We start from the raw sequence: 21626 nt of genomic DNA on the forward strand, positions 1-21626 counted from the left end.
GAGGGGACACTGCAGAAGCCCTGGCAAGGGAGGTGCTGAAGGTGTGAGATGAGACCAAGTAAGTATGTCTCAGCTAGCAGACGGGAAGCTGAGAGTGGATGTTGCTGCCGTGTACTAATAGAGCATGGGAGTAAACATTGGCAAGCTTACAGCCATTTCAGATAAAGGTTAATGTTAGCACAAGAACAGAAGGTTATAAGCTGGTTATGAACAAACCCAGGCTAAAAATCAGAAAGTGATTTTCTAATTGTTAGTGAACAGCTTCCAAATGGGTTTCTTTGCCCTTTCTGTTTCTAATTAATCTAAACTGTGTCTGTTTATGAAAGCTATTGTATGACAGTCACTTGTGGGAGCAAAGAATGGGACTTCATCATCCAGAAAGTCTCGTAAGTAGGCTGTGAGAAACGCCCATGGACCCACAGCCTCCATAACTGTTTTACACAGCATGTCCTCCCTGTGCTTACGCTGTCCACCTTCCTGCCTTTGCTGCCAAGCTGTGCCGCTTTGCAGGACCCTGTGGTTTTCAGAGCACAACCAGAGGTGTGTAGGAGAGGTTATTTGCTACTTAGATGCCGTCAGTGATACAGAATTGTGAAAATCACATTGCAGTCCTTCTTGGATGGCTTTTCCATGCAGTTGCGCAATAGACATTAATGATGCTAGACAGCGAGAGGGTTCAAGTATTGTACTTGAAGAACAGTACTTATTAGTGACTCATGCCTGATAATGAACCTGTCATAGATATAATTTTATTTTCTGACAAATGTTCAAGTGGGAATAGTTTCAGAAAATATGGTGTAGTTTGTAAACAGGCTTATTCTTAAATGAGATTTCTAAAATTCCTCATGGGATTTCAGTTGCTTATTTAGACAGTAAATTGCAATTGAACCTTTGTTCATTAAAAGTTTTTAAAAGCTAATGCTGGAAAATTATTTCGTAGGAGAGCTTGAAAAGCAAGGGAGTATCAAGACAGAATTGGCTCTGTGCCCTAAAAAGGAGATACTAGAGATAGCTGGGTATTCAGATTTAGCTGTGAACTGATAGATCTATTTAGCCTCACTTTGGTTACTTTAAGAAGTTACATACAGAAATAAATGCAATACAAATTGAGACTGCTTTATGTAAAAGACCAGTTTATTTTAACCATATTTCCATCTGTTTTTTATTTTTGTTAATGAGTCAATATTCACCTTGTATTTTAAAATAACACACACGTTTTGGAGAAACTGTTATTGAGAAACAGAGAGTGCTAAATTCTTTTGCAATTTATTTAGATTTTTCTGTATTTATTCAATGTATCTTGTTAGTGCAGCAGATTGAAATGCATGCAAGTGGTTTTGTGATATCTCATATAGCGGGTACTTGAAGGATCCAGTTTTGTCTACACAAAACTGTATAGATTGGCTGGTGCATTCACTCTGAATTTTGTTATGCCTAATTTAAGGAATTTAATTTAAAGCAAGTACAAGTCTCCTTCATATTTAGTGACATGGATACATGTTACTCATCCTAATTAAATCACACTAATTTTAGCTCGCAGTAGTAATAGCTAGTTAATACACAACAGTGTGCAGCTGCTAGAATCATCCCTTTTTAACCGTCTTTACATCCACCTCTCTCCAGTTTTGGTGAAGGTGGACTGATTTCTGTGACTTGAGAGCAAATAGCAGAGGCAGCAGCTACTGGAATGACCCCAGCCACCCATGCTCCTCGTTTGGGTGTGTTTTGGTCAGTCTGCTTGCCTATCCTGTCACAGTCTTGCTGAAGGGGCTAATTGGCCTCCCAGACACTGGGCTTAGGTCAGCTATGTAATCAAAGCCTGCCTTGTAGTACAGTTTTCATCCCCTTGCAGATGCTTTCTAAATCCAGTTATTCTCCGGTTTTGTTTGCATTAAATTTCCTTCCCTGTCCCTTCCCATCAGGGGAGCAGACTGACTGGATTTCTAGACACGGTTAATCCAGGACCATTCTGCAGAGCCTGACAAGTGTCTTTACTGGGTGGGCTTATTAATATGAGTATGATTGCTGGAGATCAGCTTTGTCAGAGGTACAGTGGGGCAATGCCCCTTTTTTCGTGTTCAGTGCCTACGCTAACAGTGTCCTCAGAGACTGACAGAGGCTTATATGTGGTCTGTAACAATTATTTATGGGATATTTAGGCTTGTTAATCAACTGCTGCCTTCTGTGGGGAATATAAATACAGGAAGTTATTCCTGCCTAAGAGAAAAGTGTATTATTTAAGGCAGAAGTCATAAAAAGGAAGGTAGGGCAGTAAAACGTTTTTTTTCCCTGCTGTTTGAATGTTGGTGCATCTGTGGCAAATGAGGAAGAAGGTGCTGGTATAGGGCACAATCTGTCAGCAAAGGTAGCTGGGCAGTACTCCATCAGGTCACTAGTTGTAACTCCTCTGGCATGTTATTGCATGATGATGGACAAGCCATGCTGGCTTTTGAAAAGGGTTTTTCCATTTTCTCTCCTTCTGATCCAGGAACTGATTTCTGGTTATTAGATTTAAGATTCTGGAAACGAGCCATCAGAGCAGTAAGAGAAGTCACTGGAAGCCAGACTTCACAGTGTTTGATATGCTCCAAACTTAATTACTCTGAAAAATGAGGGTTTTGTTGTCTTGGGATGGCTGTCCAAACAGAGAAGGTCTTAACCTGACTCTGTCCTCATTCTTCAATTGTAATAGGGACTTTCTCACTTCACAGGTATGCTATGAAAACACCAATTAGTGCTTGAATTCCTTGAGCAATATGGTGGTGAGTGCAGAGAACACTCCTTAGCCCCCTGCATTGAACAGTGGTGTAACTGCATGTAATTTTAGGGCCTGGCTGTGATACAGTAAATCCTGCATGCAGTCATGCTTTGAATAACACAAAGAAAACAATATTAAACAGTTTCTTGCTCAGTGGGCAGGAGAATACCCACTCTTCTTCCTGAGAAGGAGGCTTACCTGCACTGTAAAAAGAATCTACTTTTAAGTTCATACTGGGTGCTACCCTGTAGGATCAAGGCATTGAATTCCTGTAGCCACATCCTTGGATGCTGGACCTGTGTTTCTGCAGAATGCATGAACAGTTGTTAGAGACCATTTCCCTGTTCTCACTGTCAAGCCCAGGTAGGAAAACATGCTCAAAAGCATTTGAACTAAGCTGTTATGTTGTGGACAGCTGGGTTGTCACTCAGACCATCTGTGGGGAGCAGCACACTTTCATGCCTTTTAAGCAGGTACATGTGTTAGCTTGGGGTTCCCTACCTGAGACAAGTTCTGGAATGACAGAGGTAAGGAGCAGTAAAGCCAAAACCCAGGCAGTATGTGAAGAGATTAACTAGACCATCCATCTTCCTCATAAGCATCTCTGAAAAATACATTTTCTTGCTAAAACCTTATGGGATGGAGATTTTGTAGCTTCCACACTCATTTATACTTACGATTGAAAACTTTTCTAGATGTCTAACCTAGCTTTCCACTGCTGCAAGTTAAGCCTGTTATTTCTGTATCTGTATTTACAGTAGAAATGCTTAATAGTTTACTTCTGTTGTGCTTGTCACAACTACTTTGTGTTTGAAGGCTGTTACATCTACCTGAGATCTGTATTTCACAGCATCTGCAACTTCTCATTCCCAGGTTTCTTGATCAAAAGCAATTACTGCTCTAACTGAGAGTATAATTGAGTATAATTTCAGGTTTTTCCACCCCCAGCACATGCCTATGCTCAGATGCCTCTGCGTTTTAGTGATGCTGATTATTTAATTAGATGTGCAATTAAGACATTGATTGTAATTTTCTAATTGCATGAAATACCAAGTCCTTATGTTCTGGATACCATTAGGAGGGAGAGAGATGTAATTTGAAGGAGGAAGCAGCAGAGGGAGAGTTTTCTCTGCTGTAGATGCTTTCTCACTGCCTGTTGACCTAAGGTATTCAAGCTGACTCTAGCCTTAAAAGCCAGATTCACAGCTGTTTCTGAAATGTGGGCACTCACATAGTAAAATTTTCGAGTCAACTGAGTTGCAGGGCAGGAGCTCAGATTTGCTATGAGTTCATCTACCTGTACATCTGGATTAAAAAGTGGTGAATGGGTGCTTCAGTTAGAGAAGGGCTTCCGTGCTTTCGGATGGGCAGCCAGAACACAGGGCAACAGCTCTAGGGGCATTCATTCTATGATTTTATGCTCCTATGATTCAGTTGTTTTTAGGAGCATGTTTAAGGAAGGTTTTGGTCTGTAATTGCTGGGGCACAGGGAGACAATATGCTGCTCCGGAGCCCATCACCTGAGAGAGCTCTGCTTTTGGTGTCTCAGTCTTGAGTGTGAAGGCTGGTGTGGGCTGTGATGAGCTGGTTTGTCATTGTCTCGGCAGCAGCTTCTAAAGGGAGCGTGGTTCCTGGGAGGTAAGGCTTGTTTGTGCCCTGAAGTGTCTGGCATTTACCAGATGAGGAACAAAATACCCTTTTCTATGAAATGCTGGGTGACAGAGCCGATAGTATTTGATTTTGTATCCCAAAAGTTCAGGGTGTGAACCCATACATGGAGACAAGAAAGGGGCAAGCAGGTTTAGCTTGTGCATTTGAACAGCCGTCTCACGTCACTCAGGAAAGGTTTTGTTGTGAGTGACACTGATGACTGTAAACAAATAGAATAGAGGACGATTTTAATATGAGCTTTCCTAATTTTATGACCAGCGCTCCCTATAAGGGTTTTGCACCTTAAGATCTCCCATTTCAGGCTAGATCTGTTCTAGCCCATGGTGGAATTTTTGACTGGAGTGGCAGCAGCAACAGCTGCCGAGGGAACGATATGAGAGGTCTCACTGCAGGCAATTCCTTAAGGTCTCTGACCAATCCCTGCCTGATAAAGATAAGCCTGAACTGTGAGGTGTAAAAGGTTTGTGTCTCTACAAAATCATCAGTGCTGTGCTAACTCATAACCTCATGAAAATCCGACTCCTTAAGTCTTACTACATCCTTGGCCTTGGAAATACCTGTTATTCTCATGTGAAAGGCTTTCCTTCTATTAATTCAGGAATGTTCATGTCTTGGGGTCCAGTGGAGCGTAAACATCTTTCCTATGAAGACCAGTCAGCCAGTGGTTTGGTCTCACCTAGTCACAACAAATGAACTTACCTTGACTGTCTTTGGAAGGTAAGCAGTCCAAATATCTGTGACCTTTAGCAGGTTTTTCAACATGCCAGTGCTATTCTTGTTATCTTTCTGTAAACCAAATAATTAAACTTTTACCAAAAAAAACTGTTTTGTAAGGAGGGAGAACTTTTGAGGCTTGGGGGGGAGATGATTGCCTTCCTTTTCTTCAAGTGTTTCAAGGCTAATGTCTGGCCAGTTTCCAAGGTGCTTGCAGGGTGCTGTAGGAGCTACCTGTTCCTTTGTTCCTCTCTGAGCATATAGGTTGCTCTTGCACTTTGCCTTACCCTTTCCTAAATGGAAAAGAGAGAATCAGTGCTTTGAATGACATGTTCTTAAAGAAATATGTTCTTTCATCTGAAAGTGACATCTTAAGCATATGTTTCGTAAGTGTATTCTGGAGCTATTGTAACAACAGAAATGGCATTGACAGGCTAGTTTTAAATGTCTTGGAATATACAGTCTCTTCTCTTCCAGGCTTCTGTCTCAGCAGCACTGCTTAGGTTGTGGTGATGCACAGTTCCTCAAAGTGTGGTATTTATTGGAGACAGCTGTCAAACAGCAGGAGGTCACTGCTTTTTCATTAACACTTCATCTTTAGACTGCTGATTGACTGGATCTTCTTGAGGCTTTGAAGAAGATAATAAATAGCATGTTTTCACTGCTGAGTCAGTTGACAAGCTTTATGCTGTGTATTTGAACTTCCGAGGTCTAATGCAGCACTGAACTCAAAAATACCTTACTGAGAAGTCTGTAGGGAGGGAGGTAGAGTGGGCAGTTTCATTTGGGACAGATGATTCTTATTTTTGTTCCAGTGAAACAAATGGATTTGTTTTAGAGAGCTCTTGGGTTGCCATTTGTGAGATGAACTAAACCTGGGTGAGAGTTGGACGCAGCTGCTGTTCCAGAGAAGCTCTCTCCATTGTCTCTTCTTTCTTGTCTCTTCACATTTTTTCCTCTCGTCTCTTTGTTTCATCTCTCTATATAACATTCTTACTCTCTAGTTTACTTAGCCACCCAATTTTTTACTTCCCTGGGAGCCAGGATGCTGAAAGTGTTCCTGCTCCTCTTCCTGCAGGAGAAGCAGTGTGAGTGTGGGAGAGAGAGGAGCAGGACCTGCGCTCAAAGCATGCTCATTTTCCTTCGGTTAATCCACTCGTGCTCGTGAAGGAATTGCTTGCTTTCTACAATTTTATCAGTAATTGAGTACTTTACAGGAAGTTGGAATGAAACAGATAATGAGGATTAAAAAAGAAGAAAGGGTAATGTATACCTCGCAGACATCAAAGCATTTGGCCTATATAGCTGAGCTGGGCTTTATCAGTTTTAATAATTCCCTGCTGGCTCAACCTAAAATTAAAATCTGTTGGTGAATTAAAAGATTTCAATAAGTATTTAAATTTTTAAGTGGGTATTTCTCTAGTAGAAGGCAAGTAACTCAGTGCTTTGAGCCTTAAGGTAAAGCACACTCTTTCTAATAGGTTTATTTCAGATGCATGTCGTGTCTATTTTTCCCGATTCTAATCTAAATTATTTCCATAAACAAAACATCCATGAAAAATAGAGCTTGTCTCAATCTCCTGTGTTTAGGTGAGGTTTTCTGAATGCTTGAAATGTGCAATCTCCCTTGCTTCTGAGGGCACCCATATTTTTGTATCCACATTTTCCTTTCCACCTCCTTGTGAACCATGGCAAGGGCTGTGACACCTTCCAGCACCTCATTGCCTGTCTGTCTGGGAGACTTGCTCATTTTTAACATGTTTTGTTCAATTCCTGTTGTTTTGAGGCAGCATGGGAGTACTGGCATTCTATGTAGCGGTGCTTGGAAATCTGCACAGCCTTTTTGGGGCTCAGGAGCTGCAGCTGGAGGATTCTGGGTTTTGCCCCAGTGCATCTTTGACTTGCATGTGCTAATGTGTGGTGTTAACAGCTGTAAGGACAGGCAAAGCTGAAGGAGGAAAGAGGGAAAGCAGCAATTGCAAGATGTAGTTCGAACTTTTGCAAAAGTAACACGTATAAAAGCTTGAGAGGCTGTTTAATGGGTATTTCAGGTGCTCTAGAGCACTAATGTGAATAAGAAAGTGCTGTCTGACAGATGCTTAATTTTTTCTTTTTAACTAATGCTGTGAAAAAGACCCCTGGCAAGATCTTTTTTGCCTTATTCACATGCAGAGCTTATGAAGAAACTAAGTGCTGCGCAAATCTGGGATTGCATTTTTATTTTCTCAGTTGGGCAGTCTTCATCCTCATGTGGATGAATTTGATACGGAGCTTCGGCTCTGAGCCCAAGTGCTATAGTTGGTGTGTTCAGTAGCCATCAATTCTATTGCAGTGGAAGCTAGTGCCTTTAGTTGGGTTGGAGCTCTGTTCTCCTGGTGGGGTGCAACCATATAATGAGAAACTTGGGGTCAGGCTCCTTAAAATCATTTAAAGCTAAAGCACTTCTGAAGATCTGACCTATGGTCCAGTCTGCTGCAGCGAGAGACAGTGCAAAAAGAGGGAGGGCTTCCTGGGGGATTGAAGGATATGAGTGACCACAGAGGAGCGCTAACCTTGGGGAGGGTCTGAAAGGAGGCTGGTGGTGTGATTTCTGTGCTGGGCTACAAGGGACAGCGCTGTGGCTACGCATGGAGAGAGCAGGGGTAAGTGGTGCTGAGACAAAGTATTGTGAACTGTAGCATCAGTCTACCTGTATGAAAAGCTTGTGCTTACATCCATCAGAGAAACGAGCTGATGGGGACACAGCCTGGCTGCTGCCAGCTGAAGCTTTGGTGAGGTGCTGGGATGGAGCTGTGGGACCAGAAAGCAGAAGGTGCTGGGAGAATATCCCATGCAGCGAGGACAGGGCTGGAAGGATAGTGATGCTTGTGGGGGAAGTGGTAAATAAAAGATGATATTGGTTGTAGGTAAGAGATTGGAGGGGAAGTATCATTCACAGCAAAGCTGGCTCACAAAGAGGTAGGAGGTATTTGAGCAGATGGGAGGATAGTGGCATTTCCACAGCTAAGTCATATAGGCCTCTTCAGAATGCCACCCCACCACATTTGTGGGGCAAATAAATGGTGCCTTTGATTCAGGCACTTCTTGCAGGATGGATGCCTGCCGCTCCTCACTCCTGGGAGTGGAATATTGGTAGAATGCGAGTGGATGTGATTCTGTGCACAACAGTCCTGCAGTCATTCTTTTATGTAACGATGTGACTTCTGTTTTGGGGAAACGTGAGATCAATGGGTGTTCAATCCCCCACACTTGTAGCAGAACTCGTACCAGTGTTCCTTGGAAACTGGATGCGATTTGCTTCAGCGAGGGCGTCGCTGAATCTTGCAGGTTAGTCTGGGGGTGAACAGGAGCTACAAAAATAAACATCTATGTCAGAGTTGGGTGAAGAATCTCCTTGGAGCTGGTTGATTGTGTTGAGTCCTGGGCTTTTACCCCTAGCCTGCCTGCTCGGCAATCCTGCAGGATGCCAGGAATAGGGCAGAGTGCTTTTCCAGCACAGATCGGCTCGCTGCGCTGTACTGCCTGCTCCCGTAATGCCAGAGGAGTGCGTTTTGTCTTTAGTCAGATTGGCTCCATCAGTTCGTGTTTCCTTCTGAATGGATAATAAAGTGGAGAATCATTCCGAGGCGAGGAGTGAAGCGGGGAGGCTGCGTGTGTGAGGAGCTAGGCAGCAAGCAGCTGACGAGGAGGAGTAAAGTAGCAATAGCTGCACAGCTTTCTCTCTGCCTCTGAAGTACAATATTTTCTGTTGAGTCACAACTGAAGAGAAGGATGAAGTTTTAACTGTACTTGGTACTGCCTGAGAAAGGGAAAAGATGCACTGTGGTGCTGAACTAATGAATTTCTGCTGAGGGATACCCCTGGAAGCCGACAGGATTTCTGCATTTTTGGCTTTTACATTCATTGGCTTCTGCTGTTTTTTGCTTTTTGGATTTTTAGTAGCTCTTTGCATTTTTTTTCTTCGCCGTTCAAAATATGCCTTCAACTTTACGTGATTTCTCATCCTACTGCTGCTGTGGAACAGGATACTCTCGGTGCCTTTAACATTGTTTTCCCTCTTACCTGAGATGGGACACCAACAATATGTTTATAATCTCCATGGGGAAAGTTCACTCTCTGGTGAACCTTTAATAAGATTAGGAATCCTGCAGGACTTGTTTTTTCTATGAGAACAAGCTATTGTATTCTGTAGTTTTCTATTAATTCTATACATTTCCTTTACATTTTAGCCTTGTATTTTATTTTGAACCAGCAAGGTAAGTGAATGATTGGATTGAATGGAATGATTGGAATACTTGCCTACTGCAAGCAGGCAGCAACCAAGAACTGTTCTTTATTTTTAGAGTGGACTCTGTGTGTGTGTGCATGTGTGTGTGTGTTTACTTTAGTAACAGCTAAACAGCTCCATATGAAGCTGACTGGGTTTAAACACGTGCTTTGCAGAAACAATTTACTCTTAGTACATTTATTTGTATGCTGTATTTCAGTTTTTGTGTTCACCCATTAGTCACTAATTGTAGATGTCTTATTGGTGCTCTGATCAAAGTAGTGTCTGTTTACTTCTCATACTTCTCTGTTGGGAGGGTTTGTTTCTCAGCTGGAATTTGACATCAAAATCACTATGTGAAGAAGAGTAAAAGGGAGAGGGATTTGGGGATAAGTTAAATTTGGTCACTTGAAAAGCAAATAGACTGTGAGTTTTTGGCTTGATTCTTCATTAAATGTCACTTAAAACAGGCTTGCTTTTAACCCACGGTGTTTGTCACTGGCCTGATTTCCTGTGCCGAGAAGCTTGTGAGTTGATGAGATAAAATGACTGGCATGCAGGAGCGATGAGGGTGCTGTACAAGCTCATGAATCAGAGCAGATGGTGTGACTGTTTCAGATATCTTTTCAGTTTTCATTCCTTTTATATGGGCATCTTTCCTTCGCCAGTGGGGTGAGCCTTTTGGGGATGAACATCAAGACTTAATACAGTATGCTAAGGTCTTCTGTCCTCAAGATGAAAGGGGGAAAGCTTATAGAAGTAAAGCTGCAGTTTTAGCCCAGGAGGATTTTAGTTGCAGAGCGCTGCAGGAGCTGGAAACCCTAATTATTCCATCAGCTGCCTACGTTACCTTCACCCAGCCTGGATGAATGCTGCCGAGTGTGTCTGCTCTAAAGGAGTCATGTCAGAAGCAGTGAGCAAAATCGTATAGCACCAGTCCATACCACAGCTGTGCTAGCACTGCCCTGACAACAGAAGTTGGGTCTCCTAATTTGTCACCCTGTGTTAGTACGTGCTGCCTGTCCTTCCCCACCCTGAGTGTCCCTGTGAGCTGAGGTGCTGTTAACTCAAAAACCAGCTCCAGGGAATAATCAGAGTTTTGGGAAAATTCCTAAGGATGAGTGTTTCTTGGAGGTCCTTATCAAAAACGTAGCACACCATTGCTTCAGCGCTGGATTGTAAACTGGATTACAAGTAGAGGAAAGGCACAGCATGTTCTGTCTGTCTAGGCAGAGCTCTTAGCATTTTCATAACGGTGCTCTCAAAACGTATTTAAACAGAACTACTGGGTTTGTACTGGGAGTGCTTTCTCTCTGCTCTCTGAATAGGGGTTGCTGAACAATCAGAAACCTTTCCCCAAAGGCTAGCAGGCATTTCTACAGTTCTAATCCCAAGGCAAGCCAGCATGTCAGGATGCTCCAGTACTTGTGTTTCAGTTCTTGGTGCTGTTCCCTTTAAACAAAAAGTTAGTTCTTGCTCCTGGCTCATCTGTTCAATATAATGCTTAGTCCTTAGGATCCTGATTTGGGAAAAATCTGTTTTAAGGAACAACTACCCCATTAGGTTGTCATAGGGAAAACATTAATTGATTGATTCAGCTGTGTACAAATCCCCTGTGCTCTGGAAGTAAGGGAGCTGCTGAACCTAATTGCTTCTCAGTCTGCTCCTAATCTTCTCATAGCTGCTGCTCAGATATGGAGTGAAATGACTTTACATATGAATGATAGAAGCAGTTATGATTTCTTTCTTCTTTTTTAGAAGTCAATTACTCTTTTTGCCCTTTTCTCAGCACAGGATGGTCTCAGAACTAGGTAGGTGCCTTAGACTTAGCTTGCTACTGATTAGGCATGAGCCTTCCATGGTGAGCAGCTTCCATCCTGTGCCTCCCTCAGGGGCAACACCTCCTTCTGTTTCTGGATGCCACCTTTTCTTGGCCACCAGGTAATGACAGACCTCATTTGTTACTGCAGCTGGTGCATTGCTGTGCCAGCCACTGCTGTTTTTGTCTTGACAGAAGGATGTGGCTTGCAGAGGGAATAAGAATGTCTCAAAGAATGGCAGAGCTGCCTGCTGCCGAGGCACTGTCTGGGTGCTCCCAAGACAGTTGGACTTAAAAGACCCAAATATCTCAGTCCCTCTCCAGCTGTTCTTAGAGAACTGATGTTGGGTAGATGACCGATGTTAGTCTCATTTTACAGAAGGCTGAGACCCACTTACCAACTTTCACGGTGTCCCATATATTTGAATAGGATACCACCTAAGGCAGGGTGTGCTATCTCCTTGCTCTACTAAATAGTGATACTCTTTAATTACATTAATTTAATTTCATGCTCTTTCGCAACAGTGAATCTGGTGAATGCACTTGCAAAATTTCAGTGGGTGTTTTACCCTCATACTCTAGTAATTTTTACTGTTTCTTCACTTTGTAGCTACACCAATAACTTGCCGCTGCAGCGAAATGTTACTCAGAGGCAGTTTTTGCCCCTGTTTAATGCCCTTGTGTAAAAGGTGAGAACTGCAGTCTCGGAGGTGTAGGACTTTTTAATTCATTCAGCCAGTGTGCAGTGTTCCCTGCATCAGTTTTCCACCATGAGGGAGACTGGCTGGCCAAACCTGTCCTTTTGTCACATTTATCAGACTGCTCTGCAAAGATTTCAAGTGTTTGTTTGTCTAAAATGTGACCAGTGTGAAGGCTGGCTCTCATTGATGTCTGCATTGAAGTGTTGTAACGCAGTTTTTGCCCACCTTTATTGAAACAAACCTGTAGGTACAGTTGAAACCTGGAGACCTCGTTGGAAGTACTTAAAATTTCAGAAAGTTCTACAGGCAGGGCTGGGATGTGGTTCTGCACATTTTGCACATCTTGTGCTGTTAATTCCTAGACAAAAACCTAGTCTGAGGTTTGGATGCAATAGGACTGTGAAAGGGTTACCGAGGGACTGTGGAGTAATAGTTTCTTTGCTCCCAGTGTTGAATAGTTCTCGTCCTTTTGTAACTACTGCATTTTCAATAGTATAGATGTATTTCCTCTTTAATCCACTGTGACGTGCCATGTGTCTCTCTGTACCTTGCTTTTAGTCAAAATGTCTTGAGGTGAATACATTTTTCAAGAGTCTATTTTGTCCTCTGATCCTGTTGCTCTGGCCAAGATCACTCTGCTCATCACTTTCTTGTTCCCATCACTCATGCCAGGACTTAAAAGTTAAAGTTCTTGTTAATTATCAGGAGAAGGTTTGAAAACAGACACATTCTCAAAAGCAAGCGATGATGTCATGTTTAGGTATGTTCCAACACAAAATTAAATCTCATCATGTTAATTAGAAAATTGCATCCTCACCTCCAGAAGTCAAAAATAGGCGAAGCTGGTGGTAACCCTTCATATGTCCTGTCAAGCCTTGTTGTTAAGATTCTTTGAGCAATTAATGTGTTTAAAAATGCTATAATATTCCCAGGAAGAGTGGATGTTTCAGCATGCGGAGTGCTGGGGCGATGTTGCTATGGCAGCCTTAGCCATGATTTCTGTTTCTTGTTAATGCCAAAACCTTTTTTTCCTCCAGAATGTCCTGCATTTTACTTACTGATATCCTTATGTTTAAATGGTTCTTTACAAAGCAGCAACACCATTTATCAGTAATTTTACTGCTTTTTACTAACTGCTAGTACAGGTAATGCAATACCACTTCGTGTGGACCATGCTATAAATACAATCTAAAAGACTTCACTCAGTGCCATGGTGGCATGAGTTGATAGCCAGAGAGGCTGCTGTGAAATGGTTTTTTTTTAATCAGAGTTGATAGGTTTTGTACCTCTTTGCTGGTGACTCTGAACATCATATCTGCCCTGGGGTACCAGCACCTTCTAACATGATGGTGTGGGGTACAGATGTCTCAGTATTTCTGTTCGTGGCATGAAAACCAGATAGGCAGTAAAAAGGGTTGTTAAGCACTGCAGCAGGTTGCCCAGGGAAGCAGTGGAGTCACCATCCCTGGAGTTATTTAGAAGACAGGGAGATGTGGGACTTGGGAATATGGATAGTGGTGGACTTGGCAGTGTTGGGTTAATGGGTGGAATTAGTGATCTTAAAGGTCTTTTCCAACCTATATCATTCTATGATTCTGTAAGATAAACCTACCTCATCTCCGCAGAGGCTTAATGGACGTAGTGGTGCTGCTCTCACCACCTATTCTTCCACTTGACTGCAGCTACATCACTGCTGTGCAAGGCAGTGCTGAAGGCATTGCAGTGCTGCCTTGGTTTTGAACCATCATTGCCCAGTGGCTAACAGAAGTGAAGATGCTGCTCAGGGGTGATGGCAGCCATCTCTCTGGTGAGAGCCTGATCTTCCCCAGGGTGCTATTAAGTGTAAAGTGTGACTGATCCCCAGCTAAGCAGAGATCTCATAATCGCATTTTATTCCTTCATGGGATTTTTCATGTTCTTTTTTGTCACTCGTTGGTGCTGGTATGCCATGCTTTTGCTCCTATTATTAGAGCAAATCATATGTAAGGAGGAGAAATAACTGTTACTCATTTATTTCAAGGATATTTTGGAAGTGTGCATGGTGACAAGGTAATAAGCTGTGCATTATTGGTCATAGTTCACCTCTTTCCCCTGTTTAAAATCTTAATTTGTCATCCTGGGAATAGCAAAACAACCCAAACATCCCCAAGTAAAGCCAGCAATGTCTTCCTCCTGCTTAGGTTGAGCCTGGCTTCCTTCTGGGGAGTTGGGGGTGCATGCCACCCTTCAGTCTGCCAACCCAGAGACAACTGTGCTGAGCTGAGCATGGAGTTCTCCTGGAGAGAAAAGCCTGCTAAAAAGGCAGTCAGAATGAAGCTCACTTAGTCAGTGAGGGCTTGCAGTATCTGGGAGGATACCAGGATGCAAATACTTTTCCTTTAAAGACTTGATTTCTTGTTGTGTGCAATGTAACTCCGGAATTGATTCTGGAAGAGAAAAAGACTTCAGCAAGGATTCTGCAGTCTCCAGTGCCTAAAGGGGGCTACAAGAGATCTGGAGAGGGGATTTTGACAAGGGCCTGTAGGGACAGGAAAAAGGGGAATGGGTTTAAACTGTCAGAGGGGAGATTTAGATTAGGTATTAGAAAATAGTTCTTCCCTGTGAGGGTGCTGAGGCGCTGGCACAGGGTGCCCAGAGAAGCTGTGGCTGCCCCATCCCTGGCAGTGTTCAAGGCCAGGTTGGACACAGGGGCTTGAAGCAACCTGCTCTAGTGGAAGGTGTCCCTGCCCATGGCAGGGGTTGGAACTGGATGAGCTTTAAGGTCCATTCCAACCCTCCAGCACAAACCAGTCTGTGATTCTGGGATTTGCATCCAAATAAGTTTGTTTTTTTTTTTTTTCCTGTCTGAACCTGCATTAATTTCCATTGTCACTTTGCCTATCTGTGCTACAAAGAAGTATGACCCTAACACAGGTAACATCAGAGGAGTAAGGGATCTTCACAGGGAGACAAGTGACTTCAGAGCACTTAGGCTAGAGTGCTGGAAGGGGACAGGAGCACATGCACAACCCTGGGTGGAAAGGAGGAGGAAAGGACCCTGGCAGGAGGTACAAAGGCACTGTGGAGCCAGCCCAAAGGATGAGGAGGGGGAATACCCAGGTCTGAGTGTGTTTCTGGGGTGGCAGAATATGGGGAATGGAGGGAGGAATTCTGTGGGAGAGGTGCTTCTTGCTTCTTGTCATTCTTGTCAGTGGGCAGTGATTTGCTCTTTAATGGAAATGGATATTTCCGTTCACTGCCACCCACTGCATGGAGAGGTGGAAGGCTTCCCCCTGAGCCGGAGCTGCCGTCCTCGTGTTCTGCTCTGGCCTTGTTTCCTGGGAGGAAGCTCTTGCTGGAAATATATTGCTGGTATTGGGAATCAAAGATAGTTTTTCAAAAACCTCCAATTTCTATGTATCTATATATACCTAAACGTACATATGTATATACCACAAACACTATATATATAACTAAACGTGACAGCATTGTAGTGTTTGCACTGAGCTGCCTGCTTTGAAACTGCTGCAAGTTAAGTGTTCAGCAGGAATAAGTGTTCTCCTTAACAAACTGCTACTGGAGAGCTGCAGCAGACAAAGGAAATGAGGGTGAACTCCCGCTAGAACAGATTCCTTTTTTGTTAAAACTAAATTGATCATTAAGCCCCTCTGGTGCCTTGAAACCTGCATGCGAAAAGAACGTTGAGCTTTCTGAAGGAATCCATGCACAAGCAGGTATAGGCTTTTCTCCTACTGTTGGGGTACAATATTTTGGTAAATATTTGAAATTAGCATCTCTGTGCTCCCCTCAAGCAACATGTGTGGGGAGCCACAGCTGTAGAGCTCTTCTTCTTGGCTGCTGTTGAATTTAGGTGCTTGCTCCATGAGGGCTCGCCTCTTGATACCAATACAAAAGTGTTTCTGGTGTTAAAACACCAGTTAGCCACTCAATTGGAAGGTAAACTGTGTAAGGGAGAAGAGGAGAGCTTGAGCAAGTATTTCTTACGTCAGCACTGTCCCATGAGGAAGTAGATAAGAAAGACCTCAAAAAGAAGACCTGGTCTTTATGGACCAATGGCGTGAAAATTTGTAGAATCATAGAATGGTTTGGACTGAAAAGGACCTTAAGATCATCCAGTTCCAGCCCCCTGCCATGGGCAGGGACACCTCACACTAGATCATGTTGTCCAAGGCGTGATCCAACCTGGCTTTGAACACTGCCAGGGATGGAGCATCCACCACTTCCTTGGGCAACCTGTTCTATATTTTATATAGAAAACCAAAATATATTTTCTTTCAGAAGCCGACAATCAATCTAACAGGGAATTTGTTTAGCCTACATAAGGGCAGGTACTGTCTTTGTCATAGAAGTTCAGCTGAAACACTGGATGATGAGGCTTAAACCTGAAGCACAGATGCAGCCTGTGTTATAGCATATTAATTAGCTCTGATTATAGAGATTGGTATTTGCGAATGTTGCTTCCTCCAGATCAAAACCCACTCTCTTGTTCCCTGCCCCCAAAATGAAACAGCAAAAATGAAAACAAGATGTTCACCAGGATGAAAACGCTCACTGACAGAGAAATGCTGGTGGTAGTGTGAATGGCTGTCATCTGGAGCTGGAGGATGTGTTAGGGAGGGTTTCTGCACTGCAGCAGTTTGGGATTGGTGCAGGTATAGAAACTTCGAGTTAGTGCTTTGAGGTTGTGTGACATTTGAAAGAAGCACTAGGTGAAAGCTCCTGTGAGCTCTGGAGCTGGCCCTTGGGCAGTAAGAATGCTTGGAATTGGGAGGCCCAATGGATTGGGCCTTAATCAAGTGCAGACAGACCTAGGGTAGTGTTTTGTCCTCTGCTTACCATGAGAGCATGAAACATTTGGGCTGAGCGCCTGGTTCAGCAATCCCCAGTGGGTGCTATTGGGACTACATGTGTCCCCCCCACAGAAGGCTTCAGGGTTGCAAAGACCACATTGGGAGAGCCAGAGAAGGTGCAAATGGAACAGCATTTATGAACCACAACATATTAGCCTTAAACCAGCTAAAGCTAAAACAAGTTTAAACCCCCTGTTTCTGATCCTTTCTACACGGCAGAAAACATGGCGAAGCAGGATGTGCTTGGCAATATTTAAATTAGCCTGAAAGTTTTTAGAACTAAGGTAATTATAAAAGTGAAAGGCAATTACTATAGGTCTTAAGCAAGAATGTGAATCAGAATATGTGTTTCAGCAGGAGGTCCAAACTGAACCACCAGACGTTGTCATTCAGTGACCTTGGCTCCAGGAGGACCTCTGTATGGGTGTCTGTCTGCCTTACTCTCTGGCTGATTGTTGTTTAGTGAGTGCGGCAGTGAAGAGCCATGAAAGTTTTAAGTAGTTAACATAGGGTTTTTTTTGTTGTTGTTGCTCTTTACAGTGGCGATTTAAATTGGGAAAATGATCCACTGCAGAATCTTGGGGGTTGGAGTAGAAGTGACGTGCAAAATCTTCATGCTGTCAGCTCAGCCTGTTCGTACATATGCTGAGCGTGGCATATTTAACTGCAGGTTAACTTAGGAGCTTGTAAGCTTTAAGGTTCTGTTGGTTTTTTTAAGTGGGTTTTTTTTTAGTGTTTGGTAGCAAAATATTAAGATAAAAATATTAAAATAACAAGTTTTTACACTTAAAATCTGTCATCCAGTTTTCCTGCCACTTCACATCACTCTGTGCAATTCTTGTGGGATAGCTGGTACTGTGCCAAGTTAAAACTTGATTTCTGCTTTGGTTTGAAGCAAGAAAGGATGAAGACTGTGGACTTGAAAGGAAATACGCAGGGATAGAAGAATCACTATACTTGTCAGAATTTTCTATTCAGAAGGGTAATTAAATCACAGTGCTCAATTGCCAGGAGCTCAGCTTAGCTCAGCTTAGTAATTTGCAAACCTGGTAAAAAAAGGGAATGGTCATATAATTGCTCTTTGATTGTTCCTTTTTTTTTTCTTTTTTTTTTTTTTTACTCTTTTTAATTTTATCTTTTTTTTATTGGATATAAGAAGGAGTGAGGAATGCTTATTTTGACAAAAAAGGACCTGATCTGGGGAGGTGGCCAAAACCAAGATGTTGTCTGTACTCTTTAAATAGCACATCCTCTTTCTGTCTGCTTTTATGTGTATGCTGTTTTGTTGGGTTTTTTTCCATTCTGTTGCTTAAGTGACTTTGGCTATTTCTGTCTGAACCAAAATGTAATGTTTTCTCCCCTCTTTTGTTAGCTGCTTCGTGACAGAGTAAAAACTGGATGCGAGTTGTGCATTAGGAAGTGATTGATGTGTGCTTGTGCAGCTTGTGGCACTATGAGAAGCACAGGTGCTGATGTTTGCTAGAAGTAGATTGAAAAGGCAAGAAAATGAAATTGTGCTTCTGCTCAGAAAACCTGTTGTAAAACTGTGGGGCAGGAAGCAATTCCGCAAACAAAAACTCCACTTGTTTCTGCGGGACAAAATGAAGAGGTTTCTTCAAGGCCAGGTAGATGAGAATCCAAACCACGCTCATCACTGCCAGCTCTCCCCAGTGGAGATAGAAACGGACATGTTTGTTTGTGGAATGAAGAGGAGCTCAGCGAGCACTGAATTTTCTGCTGCTGGAGGGGACTTCCGTCAGGATGGAGGACGTGATTCCAAAGGAGTGAGCGAAGTGTGTGTTGGTGAGGTGGAACTGAACTGGGATCGTTATGTGAAAATACCGTGCTCCGTCCAACAGAACAAGAAGGATTTACAGGGAACTTCTTCTGATAGTACAATGCAGACCTCTTCTGAAAGAAAGGGCAGAGTGTCTGAGGGACAGGACCTTTCTTCCCTGAGCGTTACCATGAGCTGGAAGGAGGTAGCTGAAAGGAAGGATTACTTTTTCCAGGAAACCCCCGCCACATACAAGAGTCGTAGACGGCAATCGAAAGATCGCTCAGCTGACGTGGTTGATTATATTGTTAAAGAGCTCCAGGGAATAAGTCGCATCCAGACAGAGATTGCAGAGCTCCGGGAGCATCTCACGTTGATAAAAGGCTCTGTGGATGAAGTTTCCAGCTGCGTGGACACAGTCTTGAGTGAGATAGAAGGCCTGCAAAGTGGTTCCACAAGCAAAACCCAGGGTACACATGCTCGGGAGTCAAGTAAGGAGGTACACAAGGAAGAACCAGTATTGTATTTTTATGGCATCCCAGAAGAAGATGGTGAGAACACACTAGAGCTTATCTGTAACTTCTTGTCTGAGTATCACTGTTTCAATGGTATCCAGTACAGTAAGTATATAAAAGATGCTTATAGATCAAATATTGGAACAGGCAAGCCACTAACTCCAAGACCAGCAGTTGTGAAACTTGTCAGTTGTGAACAGAGAGACTTTATTTTACAGAAGTCTGCCCTTCTGCAAAGCTCAGGGGTCCGGGTTGCAACCAGTGAAGAGCAGAAGCATAAGAGTGGCCAAAGGGGCCACAAAACAGATTCAGTCTCTTCACAGTCTGGCTTCAAGAAGAACCATAGCAGCTCAGTGGATCCTGATGGAGGTGGGCACCTTCGAACGGACTCAGGCCAGGTTAAGAATAAAAGCACGAGCAAGAAAACACAGTGTGTAGGGGAGAGACTTGATTCTGTGCAGAAATCAACCTTGACTAAGAAAAGCAACTTGGTACCTGAAAGTGGGAAGGAAGCACAGCCAATAAGCTGCAGTGAGCAGCCTTCAGATGACAGTGATGTTCACCAGGCCCTTCATGAATCTCTGCAAAACCCACAGGTGAGCAGTTTGACCAAATTAACTGATGGAAATTACTGCTGCTCATCTGACTCTTCAGGTCATGCAAGCCAGATATCTGCTTCAAGCAATAGCAGCGAGCACAAGCTTGACACTGAAAGTATCACTGAGAATTGTTCTTCCCTTCTAGATAAAGATGAAGGGATAACCACGGAAGAGATTGAAATAGATGGTGATACTCCATGCAAACTCACCAGTGTGGAGAAAGCTGATATTCAAAGAGAAGATGTTTCTAGTGGGGTGACAACTATTAGCTATGATCATACAACAGATGAAATGGCTGACAGTAGTGACAGTTTGAAGGATATGATCCAAATGGACCTGAATGATCAAGATCCAACTGATCAGGTCTTTAGGGATGTCCTGGAAAATTCCCAGTATTTCCTTGACCATTCCCGGGACAACATTGATCTTGTAGACATGAAGTTTTACACTAATAAGCTTGGGAAAGCTATTCATCACTTCAGGTCTGCTCTGCAGGTGGTGTTTCACAAACTGGAGACAAGTGATTCTGAAGCCCTTCTAGAAGATGATAGTGGCTTACAGATGGATGATGACAATACCCTGATGCTGACCAGTTCAGGTATGTGTGGCAGCTCTGACAACTTTGCTGAAACCCCTCCTAGTCAGTCCTCTGAGAGCCAGGCAAACACAACTGCCAACAGTGAAGCATCTGGTCAGGTGCAGCTTGTTCCTTCCAGCCTTTCCTCTGTTCCACATGAACCTCCTGCCTCAAGTGCGATGCCATCATCTGAGTGTGAAATCCCCGCTGGGCAGTGCTTACCTCCTGAGGAGCCGGGGGGAGATGTGAACTCTCTACCTGAGCCAGCAAAGGACTGCAGACCCATGAGCCTCGACAAGGTGTGCGCAGAGACCATCTACCTGAACAAATGCATCAACAATTTCAAAAATGTGCTGAGGGAAAAGAGGCAGATGCGTAGGAGACTCTTAAAAGAATTAGCACAGGAAGGAAACTGGATTTCTGCTGAGGAGACAAATTCAGGTAAACCAAAACAATGCTTTTAAGGACTTGTTGAGGTGTGATATTTGTGCAGCCAGTAGTCAAAACCTCACTATGTGGGTGGACAGTTTATTAGGAGTTATCAGGATATAGTTACAAAGACAAGACATATGCTATGCAACAGTACTGACCAACCTTCCCTCCCCCCCCCCCCCCCGAAATTTATTGTGTAACACACTGAAATGCATGTTACTAAGCTTCACCTCTTTTCTTTCTTTTTCTTTGAGGGAAGGAGAGTGATTTGCAGTGCATCTTCAAAATAGCAGGTGTTAAGTTTTTTCGTCATAATTCGTGACTTAGTTTCTTGTTAAATATAATAGTTAAGACATGTGATAACAAAGCGTGCCTCTGAGCTATAAGTAGCCAGACTTGCAGTTTTGAGAGCTGAGTGGATCCAGACTTCAAGTGGCTCCATCACGAAGTGGGAGTTCTCAGTGTTTAATCACTGCTAGATGTCACCCTAATAGAGACCTTTAAGAACAAAAATAAAGACGTTGGCACCTGTGTTTTGGTATTGTTTCCATAACTTGTCCATGAGATGAGAAATTTTCCATTTCTGTGGAGCTACATCACTTACTGCCAGCACAGGTACTGAAGTGTCTGACCACAGCAAATATGGGTTTATCCAGCGGTGGAACAGTGCTGGTTAACCCATTCATGAGGATGTGGGAGATAGAAATGACTGACATGTTTTGATGAATCATGTTTGATATGCCTTGATTTGGTAAAATGAAACCTAACCTTGAAGTGTAGGTCCATCTGCCCTCTCCCTCTCTAAACTTCCTTGGTGTCATCTCCAAATCGCTGCACAGTTAAGGGAAAAGGCTTTAAGAGTGGAAGATACTGGAACTACAGCTTGAAATCTTTATATCATTATTGTGAACCTCCTTGTATTAAATACTTTGTGCACTTTTCTTCC

General features: G+C 43.2%; 1 protein-coding gene across 3 annotated transcripts in view; it reads left to right on the forward strand.

The window, feature by feature from the left end:
* UNC13B (unc-13 homolog B) overlaps nucleotides 1-21626 on the forward strand; it is a 199285-nt gene that overhangs the window by 93310 nt on the left and 84349 nt on the right. Inside the window, exons 1-2 of one of the 3 annotated variants that reach the window (XM_061376546.1) lie at nucleotides 8762-9399; nucleotides 18153-20689. The exons of 1 other annotated variant lie outside the window; for it this stretch is intronic. In XM_061376546.1, coding sequence (XP_061232530.1) covers nucleotides 18253-20689 — 2437 coding nt within the window. In that variant the 5' untranslated portion in view covers nucleotides 8762-9399; nucleotides 18153-18252. Of the gene's footprint in view, nucleotides 1-8761; nucleotides 9400-17927; nucleotides 20690-21626 lie in introns of those variants that run through there. One more of the 3 variants, XM_061376548.1, reaches the window with a different exon arrangement.

This window comes from Neopsephotus bourkii, unplaced genomic scaffold (genome assembly GCF_033783945.1).
Source record: "Neopsephotus bourkii isolate Nb327-2 ecotype Australia unplaced genomic scaffold, CSIRO-AGI_Nbou_v1 NB_1721, whole genome shotgun sequence".
Lineage (NCBI taxonomy): Eukaryota > Metazoa > Chordata > Aves > Psittaciformes > Psittacidae > Neopsephotus > Neopsephotus bourkii.